General features: G+C 50.1%; 1 protein-coding gene across 1 annotated transcript; it reads left to right on the top strand.

The window, feature by feature from the left end:
• The first annotated feature begins 1,763 nt into the window (after window positions 1-1,763).
• Window positions 1,764-11,027, top strand: SLC46A1 (solute carrier family 46 member 1). The gene is made up of 5 exons (XM_070735510.1): window positions 1,764-2,045; window positions 7,653-8,505; window positions 9,803-9,886; window positions 10,141-10,297; window positions 10,463-11,027. Exons 1-5 carry the CDS (start codon window positions 1,764-1,766, stop codon window positions 10,557-10,559), a joined length of 1,473 nt encoding a protein of 490 aa, XP_070591611.1. The 3' UTR covers window positions 10,560-11,027.

An 11,027-nucleotide genomic window follows, 5' to 3' on the forward strand; every position in this document is an offset into this window, starting at 1 on the left:
AGCGGAAGTTCTGAACTTCTGGTGGTGCTGTTGGGACATTTTCCACCCTCTGCAGCCACTCAGGAGGCTTCCCTGAACCCTGGGAACCGCGAAAAACAGCCCAAGGAGCCAACTGGCCCCTTTTCGATGCCCCAGGCTCAACGATTTAACACGAATAGACTTTTAACACTGAGGACAATCTCTCTCTGCTGTGTCATGTGCAAAGTCATGGAATCAATCATAAGCCAATCAATCACCTTCCACCTAGAAACTAACAACCTTCCCTCTAACAAACAATTTGGCTTCAGAAAAAAATCATCCTGCAACCTGCAACTCCTACACTGGAAAACCATATGGACCACACATCTCGATCAGGGCCAATCAATAGATACATTGACTTCTGTAAAGCCTTTGACACAGTGGTTCATGACAAACTATTTCTAAAACTCAAATCCTACGGTATCTTAGGGTCCCTCCATAACTGGATAACTGCATTCCTATCAAACAGACAACGTTGTCCAAATAGGGAGCACCATATCTAGTCCTGTCCTGGTTAAGAGCTGCGTACCCCAAGGAAGTGTATTTGGACCAACACTCTTCATACTCTATATAAATGACCTTTGTGATCACATTACAAGCAACTGCGTTCTCTTCGCTGACGATGTCAAACTTTTCAACACCACCGACAACACAGCTACTCTCCAAAAAGACCTTGACTTTGTGTCTGAATGGTCAAACATTTGGCAACTCCAAATCTCAACCCAAAAATGCTCTGTCGTACACATTGGCAAAAAGAATCTGAACACCAAATACCAGCTGAACAAACAAGACATTAAGGATGACCCTCACTCCATAAAAGACCTTGGAGTACTTATATTGAATGACCTGAGTGCCAAAGCCCCCTACAACCACATCGCTAGAAAGGCTTCGAGAGTTGTTCACCTAATAATGCTACGCAGCTTCTGCTCCAGTAATCTCACACTACTAACCAGAGCATGCAAAACATTCGCCACACCAATCCTTGAATACAGCTCCTATGTCTGGAACCTGCACCGCATTTTGGACATAAACACTTTAGAAAACGTCCAGAGATATTTTACGAGAAGAGCCCCCCACTCCTCCACTCGCAACAGAATACACTACGCAACTAGACTCACAATCCTAGGCTTAGAAAGCTTAGAACTACGTCGCCTTAAACACGACCTAAACATAACTCATAAAATCACCTGCTACAACATTCTTCCTGTCAGCGACGCCTTCAGCTTCAACCACAACAACACACGAGCACACAACAGATACAAAGTCAAAGTGAAACGTTCCAAATTCGACTGCAGGAAATACGACTTTAGTAACCAAGTAGTTGATGCCTGGAACTCACTACCAGACTCTATAGTATCATCACCAAAGCCCCCAAACTTGACCCTTAGACTCTCCACCGTTGACCTCTCCCGATTCCTAAGAGGTCAGTAAAGGGCGTGCATAAGTGCACCAGCATGCCTTCGGTCCCCTGTCCGAATGTTTCTCTCTTACTAGCATCATGTATATAAACATTGTTCTATCTCTGTATAACATCACTACGTACGTGACAAAACAAATCAATAAAAGGAGTAAAGATGGAATCTTAACGGGGAGCGGCCGCCAGCAGAGACGCCCCCCCCCCTCCAGGCTCCCGCGGCTCCGCCCCCTCCTCCGCCCGCCCCCTCCCTCCCTCCCCGAAAGGGAGGGCGCCCTTCCCCGCAGCCCGGGCGGAGTCCACGGGCCGGGCGGTTGCGCCACGGGCGGCCATGGCGGAGGCTGGGGCGGCGGGCGGCGGGCCGGGCGAGCGCCCCTCGGGGCCGGGGGCGGCGGAGACCTCCGCGAGCCGCCCGTGCCGAGCCCGCCGCTGCCGCCTGGGCGCCGTGGAGCCGGTGCTGCTGCTGGCCACGCTGGCCCTGGCCCTCCAGGCGCCCCTCTGCCCGCAGCTGCTCTGGGACCGGCTGGGCGGCCGCAACGGCTCCGGCCCCGGCCCGCCCGAAGGAGAGACCGGCCCCGGCTGCGCCCCCAACCACACCGGCCCCGGGACCCAGGTGCGTCCGCGCGCGGCTCCGGCGCTGCCGCCTCCCGCCCTGCGCGGCTCCCTGCAGCGCCGCCAGGGACAGAGGAGGGACGGACCGGGGGGGGGGCGGCTGGGGTCCGAGCCTGCCGGGTCTGGGGGTTCTTCCTCTGCTGCTGAGGCTCAAAGGGGAGGGGGCTCCGGTGTGGGCAGGAGGGCGGGGGTCCCTCCCCCCCAGGGCTTTTCCTCCCCTTTGACAGCCTTATGACCCCCCCCCCTAAGAATGGCGCCTCCATGCTCTTTCCTAATGTTTCTCTTTGAGTGGCATCATGTATATCAACGTTGTTATATCTTTCTAGACCACCAATATGTATTTGACAAAAAGAAAGAAAGAAAGAAACACTTTCCAGGTTTCTTCTCAGGGGGAAATTTGCTTAACCCTTTATGGTCATCAGATTTTCCGGTCATACCTTTGTTCCTCTTTCCACACTTTTTGAGTTATTGTAGGTATAAAAAGATACAACCAACCTAACGTGCATCAAAAACTCCTCATTCTCATTTCCAGGTAATCCATAATAATAACAACTGAGGTGGTGAAATAAAATGTCAAAATTTGAAAATGTCAAAAGTATTTCAGAATCAATCTGAGGTGATTTGGGAGAAAGATCAGAAGCAACGTGAGAAAATATTATTTCACTGAAAGAGTAGTAGAGGCTTGGAACAAACTTCCAGCAGACCTGGATGGTAAATGCACAGGAACTGAATTTAAACATACCTGTGATAAACATCGATCCATCCTAAGATAAAATACAGGAAATAGTAGAAGGGCAGACTAGGTGGACCATGAGGTCTTTTTCTGCCGTCCGTCTTCTTCTCTGTTTCTCTGTTTCTAGACTAGCACAGCTGGAAGGGACCCTGGAGGTCTTCTACTCCGGCCCTGCTCCATTCTGGACAAATGGCTGTCCAGTCTCTTCTTGAAAGCCTCCAGTTGTTGAAGCAGCACCCACAACACAACGGGGACAACAATTGGGGACTCACTTAACAACAGTGGCAAGAAAGGTTGTACAATAGGGCAAAGGCCACTTAACGACAGACAGTTCTGCCCTCGATTGCGGTCGTAAGCGGAGGAGTCCCTGCACTGCGTCTCTAATAGGGCAGTGATGGCGTTGTGCTCTCCGCCCTGCACTTGGAGCGAGGGGGGCTGTGGAGGGGGTCCTCGGCTTACAACCAGAAGGGAGGCCCATGTTTACGTTGCTAAGCGAGACGTTGGCCAAGTGACTTTTGAGCGACCTTTCTGGTCCGTGGCTGTGAAGTGAATCACTGCAGTTAAATTAGTCACAAGCTTGTGAAGTGAGATCTCGTGACTACGGCCGTCATAAGTGCGAGTCTCTGCCCCCAGCCTCTGGAGTTGGAACCCAGGACCCTGGCTGTGTGGCAGAGGAAATGGCCGTCGGTCATCAAATTCAAGTACCTAAAAAAATTATTTTTGGTCCGGTCATATACGAACAGAAACAGACTCGAAGTTATGATTTTTTTTTGCCCAGAAAACAATTAGCCACCACCCCAAAAATATTTTTTGATGATCAGCATTGTTAAATTGAGTAAATGAATGCCTAAGATTTTAAAGAATATTTCGGATTTGGAGCATAAAAAAATAAAAAGTGAAAATGGTTGCAAGCAGCCGAGGGGGGGGGGGGAGGCCTTATTTCTGATATTAAAAAACCAATAAGAATCATTTTTTTCAGTTCCTTTATATTTTTCTTATATTCAGAAATGTTCAAGCTACCAATCCCACACCAACTTTAGTAAAATAGAATGCATTTTGCAAGCAAAACTATCCATACATTGAAAAAAAAATTCACAAAAACGGGGGGGGGGGGGGCGTGCATTATATCCGCAAACTAAACCAATAAGATTTACTTTTTTCATTTCAATTTTCATATCATTGTGTGCAGAAATGTTCAGACTACTTTCCAAGTGAAAAAAGCTTTCAAAAAGACCAAACATAAGCACTGCAAATGAAGAGTTTTCGGTCCGGGTCAGGGTGACCCGGGAACAGAAGATTTGTAACTTTTTTTGCCCAGCAAAAACTAAGCCCCCCACCCCCCAAAAAAAAATTCTCATAGAGAGAACCCCTGAAATGATGAAAAGTCATGAAATTTCAAGTTTCAGATATGCAGGGAAAATTTTTTACAGGGACTCAAACTTGGCTTCGGGTCGCATACGACCCGAACAGAACAGCAGGGTTAAATTGACCAATCAATCAATCAATCAATCAATCAATCAATCACTGCCCCTTCTCCTCAGGTCCCCTCATGTCAGCCCATTCTTTCTTTCTTTCTTTCTTTCCTTCCTTCTTTCTTTTTCTTTCTCTCTCTCTCCTCTTTCTCTTTCTTTCCTTCCTTCTCTGACTCTTCTTTCTTTGTCTCTTTCTTTGTCTCTCTCTTCTTTTTCTTTCTTTCTTTCTCTTTTTTATTTATTTATTTAGTTAGACTTATATGATTTGCTTATTTGTGTGTGTGTGTTTACTTATTTATTTATTTTCACTTAGGTGCAGCCCCACTCCCAGAGGACTCTGGGTGGCTCACTGCCAAATAGACATAAAATATAATATAACCCTCCCTAGAATACAAAACAATTCAAACCCACAATTAAAACAGCTAAAAAACCCCATGTGTTTCTCTCCTGGTCGGGTCCCGATGGCCTGTTGTCAATACCCTGTATGTATCTGTATTGGGTTGCAATACATATAAACCATGAATGTATGTTTATATGAGATACTTGAGATGGATCATAGTTGGCCACAAGGGGGAGCCAACCGAGTTCCTGTTTGGGGGGAGTTTTTGACTGAGAGTTACTGTATGTCTATGGATGCTACCTGGTGTGTATTGGATATTGAGATTGTATTTGTGATTACAAGTGTGAAGAGATTATTCTACCTTGTTGCTGTACATAATCTATTTTGTAGTGGATATATTTTCCCCTAAACAATCAACCACCTGCCATCGGATCAGACACCTGCTGGGAAGGGAGAACCTCGTCTTGACCACTGGAAGGCCAAAGGAGGGTGGGGCCAGTCCGGATCTGGAGATTATTAATATTAATATTTTGGCCCTCCTGTTTTCCTGCTGGGGGGGGGGATTGTTCCTCCTTGAAGCCTCCAGCAGCCGCGATGGGACCGGCCCCTTCCTTCCCACCCACTGAACGGAGGGAGGGAGGAAGGAGGGGCCTCCATCCATCCATCCGTCCAGGTGCAGCCGGGCAGGGAGGAGAAAGTCCAAGGCCGCTGGGGCAGTCTGGCCGACCGTTGTGCTGGTCAGGGTGGGTGGGGCAGGCCCAGATTCATCCTTCTTATTGGAGCTTCTGCTGGTGCCAGATCAGATTCTGGTTTTTCTATTTTGCAAATTCTCTGTATTTCTTCTAATTCGACTTCACTGAACATTTGGTTCCTGGTTATGAGTCGTCGCTGACCGGCCAGTCGAAGTTCCGTTATTTTTGAGTCTGCATGTTCTTGTTTCCATAATTGGTGCATCCGTCTTTGATATCCACGTTTTTCAGGCTCCGAGTTGTAATAACACTTCATGATTGTGCGATTCTCTGACATTGAGAATTTCTGCCGCTTTTTGATTTGTAAGCGTTGTTTGTGTTGTTCCTGTAGCTCATTTGTCGGTGGCTGCCCAGGTTCCACAGCAGCCACCACGGTCCTTTTTATCCTGGGCGACGACCGAGCCAGTATGGACTTCTTTTTGCTTTGTCTCTCCATTCGTTTAAATGGGTCAGGGACGTTTAGTCTGGCTCCTCTGCTTTGACCACTCCGGCAAGGTTAGACCTACCAGTGGTTTACACAACAGCACAACAGCTCTCAGCTTCATTGAAGCACACAAGCCCCACTACCACGACAAGGCGAACCCATCAGTGGGGTTGTTGTTGTTGTTGTTGTTGTTGTTGTTGTTATTATTATTATTATTATTATTATTATTATTATTATTATTTAGACTTGTATGCCGCCCCTCTCCGTGGACTCGGAGCGGCTGATGTTAAATAAAAATGGGCGAATACAAAGGAGATGGCGGTATTAGTAAGGAGGAGGGATATAGGTGGTTTTAGAGAAATTAAAGAAGCAGCTATAGAAAGTGCCCAGGCAGTAATAGTTTTAGGTTAGAAGGATGCAACAAAATGGACAATACAAAATTGGTACCAGTACATGGCGGAACACATTCCGTTTGAAATTATGGACACTAAAATGAATACGATTGATGAAAATAAAGTGAAAAACCCGATGGGACAGGGTTAGAGGTTTTATGGTCAGTAGAAGTCGAGACCGATTTATAAAGAATAAATTGGAATCACTTTGTATTGTGTAAATTTGTTAATGTTCCTGGTTTAAAATATTAGATGAGCCGGGGTGGCACAGCAGGTAGAGTGCTGTACTGCAGGCCACTGAAGCTGACTGTAGATCTGAAGGTCAGCAGTTCAAACCTCATCACTGGCTCCAGGTTGACTCAGCCGTCCATCCTTCCGAGGGGGGTCAAATGAGGACCCGGATTGTGGGGGCAATAATGCTGGCTCTGTTAAAAAGTGCTATGGCTAACATATTGTAAGCCGCCCTGAGTCTAAGGAGAAGGGCGGCATAAAAATTGGATGAATGAATAGATAGATAGATAGATAGATAGATAGATAGATAGATAGATAGATAGATAGATAGATAGATAGATAGATAGATTATAAGTCAGTACATCCTCATTGGGTGGAGGGATAGAATGAATGTGGTTGTGTGGCAGAAGCACATATCACTGCACTGTTTTTGTTTTTATTATATTATTATAATATTATTTTATTATATTATTATGAAAATCAATTTAAAAATGTAAGGAAAAAAAAGGGACACCTGAATTAGACCAATTAGACTGACAGCAGAAAAAGACCCCCTGGTCCATCTCGTCTGCCCTTATAGTATTTCCTGTATATTTTATCTTAGGATGGATCTAGGTTTATCCCAGGCAGGTTTACATTCAGTGACTGTGGATTTACCAACCACGTCTGCAGGGAGTTTATTCCAAGCATCTACTACTCTTTCAGTCAAATCATATTTTCTCACGTTGCTTCTGATCTTTCCCCCAAGTCACCTCAGATTGTGTCCCCTTGTTCTTGTGTCCACTTTCCTATTAAAGACCCTCCCTTCCTGAACCTTATTTAACCCTTTCACATATTTCAATGCTCTGATCGTGTCCAACCCCCTTTCCCTTCTGTCCTCCAGACTAGACCGATGGAGTTCATGAAGTTTTTCCTGGTCAGTTTTGCCTTGAAAGACATTCTTTATAAGTCTCCTAACATTAGAATTACGGTCTGAGGGCAGGGGGTCTCTAACTTTGGCCCCTTTAAGACTTCCGGGCTTCAACTCCCAGAATCCCCTCGTCAGTGGGCTCTGCTGGCTGAGGCATTCTGGGAGTCTTCCAGGGGCCAAGGTTGGCTTGAATTAGGCCAAGGGGTTCTCAGTGCCTCCTCGGTCTGGGCCTTTGGGGCAGCCTAGGGTCATGCTAGTGCCCCCTCCCCACTGCCCCCTCCTTGCCTGAGCAGGGGGTGGTGGGGTCAGAGTAGCTGTCCTCCAGGGCCCCTCCCGACTCCTCTTCCTCCTTTCCAGGAGCTGGAGACGCTGGTGGCCCACTGGAACCTCTACCTCAACCTGGCCGGCTTCTTCGTGGGCCTCTTCTCGGTGACCCTCTTTGGCGCCTGGAGCGACAGCGTGGGACGCCGTCCGGTGCTGATCCTGCCCGCGCTGGGCATGGCCCTGCAGGCGGCCACCTACCTGGTGGTCATCTATGCCGAGCTGCCGGTGGGGGTCCTGCTGGTGGGCCGGGTGCTGAGCGGCCTCTCTGGTGACTACAACCTGGTCCTGGCCGGCTGCTTCGCCTACGTGGTGGACGTCAGTGACCGGGTGGACCGCACTTTCCGGGTGGCCGTGCTGGAGGCCTGCCTGGGCCTGGCGGGGATGGCGGCCAGCGTGCTGAGCGGGCAGTGGCGGGAGGCACAGGGCTACCTGGCGCCCTTCTGGCTGGTCTTTGCGGCCAGTCTCGCCGCGGCCCTCTACGCAGCCTTCGTCCTGCGAGAGTCGGTGCCGCGGAGGCAGCCCCGGCGGCTTCTCACCTTCCGCCACTACCAGGCCGTGTACCGGCTGTACGCCAGCCCCGCCCGCGGCCGTGCGTGGCGCCACCTGCTCCTCTACTCGCTGGCCTTCTTCGTGGTGGTGACGGTGCACTTTGGGGCCCGGGAGATCCTGGTGCTGTACGAGCTGGGGCCCCCGCTCTGCTGGCGGTCGGAGCTGATCGGCTACGGCTCGGCCGCCCACTACCTGACCTACCTGAGCAGCCTGGGGGGCCTGCGGCTGCTGCAGAGGTGCCTGCGGGACGCCTGGGTGGCCGAGCTGGGCCTGCTCTCCAACACGCTGGGGCTGGTGACCATTGCGCTGGCGGGGAGCACGGCCCTCATGTTCACAGGTGAGATTGGAAGGGGTAGGGTCTGTCCTCCCCGGGGTTGTCCGTCCGTCCTTCCTCCTTTCTTTCCTTCCTTCCTTCCTCCCTTCCTCCCTTCCTTTCTTTTTCTCTATCTATCTATCTATCTATCTATCTATCTATCTGTCAACTATCTATCTATCTATCTATCTCTATCTATCTATCTATCTCTATCTATCTATCTATCTATCTATCTATCTATCTATCTATCTATCTATCTATCTATCTACCTATGAAAATTATTTGCCACCCATCTCATATCCAGTGACTATGGGCAGTTATAACAACAACAACAACAATGGAAGGGACCTTGGAGGTCTTCTAGTCCAACCCCCTGCTTGGTCAGGAAACCCTCCACTACTTCAGACAGATGGTTAATAAGTTCCAGTGTTGGGCCATTACAACTTCTGGAGTCAAGCTGTTCCACTGGTCCTTAGTTCTAAGCTGCTTCTCTCCTTGTTTAGTTTCCACCCATTGATGCTTGTTCTACCCTCAGGGGCTTTGGAGAATAGCTTGACCCCCAACTCTTCTTTGTGGCAACCCCTGAGATCCTGGAAGGCTGCTCTCCTGTCTCCCCTGGTCCTTCTTTTCATTAAACTAGACATAAACCCAGTTTCTGCAACCGTTCCTCATAGGTTTCAGCCTCCATTTATCCCCTGATCCTCTTTGTGGCTCTGCACTTTTTCTTCCTTTTTCTCTATCATCCCTCTCTCTGTCTCTGTCTGTCTGTCTGTCTGTCTATCTATCTATCTATTCTCTCTCTCTCTCTCTCTCTCTATTTATCTATCTATCTATCTATCTATCTCCATCCATCCATCCACCCATTCATCTATCTATCTATCTACCTACCTACCTATCTAACATCTGTCTATGAAATGTATTTCCCACCCATCTCATATCCACTGACTGGGCAGCTGACCAAACAAAAACATCAGGACATTAAAAAACCCATTAAACCCAATAATCCTAGAAACACAGTGAATACAATAATTAACTAGTAAAATAATTGAAAATGAATTAATTATTAAACAGTAATTAAATAAATATTAAATCACTGTTAAATCAAGTAATTAACCCCAGGTGGGAAAGGAAAAGGAGTGGGAGAGAGGGGGGGGCTCAGCCCGGAGGGGGCTTCAGGGGCCACGGGGGCCCCAGACTGGGGGCCAAGGGACCTGTTGGCAGGGCAGCCCCACTGCACTTGCAAAACCAGCTTTTGGGGTGGGGTGGGGGCTCCCCCCCCCTCCCAGCACCCCTCACCAACCGTCATCCTCCCCCCCCCCAGGTTACGGGCTCCTCTTCCTGTCCATGATGGTGACTCCGGTGATCCGCTCAAAGCTCTCCAGATCGGTTGGCGAGACGGAGCAAGGTAGTGTGTCCCCCCCCCACACCTCCCCCCATGGCCCCCATTGCCCCCCCGGGCTTTCCTGCTCCCCACTTTCTCTGTCCCAGGGGAGCCCCTTCCCGATAAAGACGGATCACACGACTCGAGCATTGGGGGTTCGGAATTCCCCTGGGGGCCGGAGGGGCTGCAAGGGGGCTGGGTGGTCTGGACCCCTGTCCTGGGTGGAGACCCCTCTTGAGCTCCCCTCCCTCTTTCCCTCCCCCTCTTCCTCCATCCAGGGGCTCTCTTTGCCGCCGTGGCCTGCGTGGAAGGGCTGTGCTCCCTAGTGGCCACGGGGGTCTTCAGCTCCCTCTTCCCAGCCTGCCTGCCTTTCATGAGGGGTTTCCCCTTCCTCTTCGGAGCCCTCCTCCTCCTCCTGCCGGCTGCCATCATCGGGTGAGTCTGCCTGGGGAGGGGGCTGAGGGGGGGGCTGGGGTGGGTTCCATCCATCCATCCTGTTTATATGCCCCCCAACCCCCCAAGGCCTCTGTGTGGCTTTCAACAAATAAAAGCAATATTTAAAAGCCCCATTTGAGACCCCCCCCATGGATCTCCTTGCAGGGGGGTAGAGATCCACGACGGCAGCCCCGGATACCAGCATTTTGGGGATGTTCCTGAGCCCCCACAGGAAGCCGAGCCGCCCCCCCAGCACGACTGAAGCCAGCGTTGAGCCTGCTGGCCACAGGGGATCCGCCCTCTCCAAGCGGGGACCGATTGATCACAGCCTGGAGCCACCACGGATCAGGCCTTGGGACTGTGTGGATGCACAAAGCACTTGTCTCGTGTCTAAACTCTCCAGACGTGGCCCCTTTAAGTCTCTTGGACTTCAACTCCCAGAATTCCCCAGACAATTGTGTCATTGAGGGAGTTGAAGTCCACAAGTCTTAAAGGGGCCACGTCTGGAGGCCCCTGCTGGTTTAAACGGGGAGGGCAGCTGGGTGAGCAGGTGCCCACTGCCTCTTCCGGCTCCCAGGTGTGGCACAGTGGGAGGAACTGGAGGGTCTTCAGATGTGGCCCAAGGCACCAGGACCCCAGAGGAGGGGGAAGGGCTGCTGGGCACCGGGCCTCACCCGCCAGACACCTGGATCTTCCTGGGGGGCCGAGGGACAATAAACGGGAAACTGAA

The sequence above is a fragment of the Erythrolamprus reginae genome, chromosome 1 (assembly GCF_031021105.1).
Source record: "Erythrolamprus reginae isolate rEryReg1 chromosome 1, rEryReg1.hap1, whole genome shotgun sequence".
Lineage (NCBI taxonomy): Eukaryota > Metazoa > Chordata > Lepidosauria > Squamata > Dipsadidae > Erythrolamprus > Erythrolamprus reginae.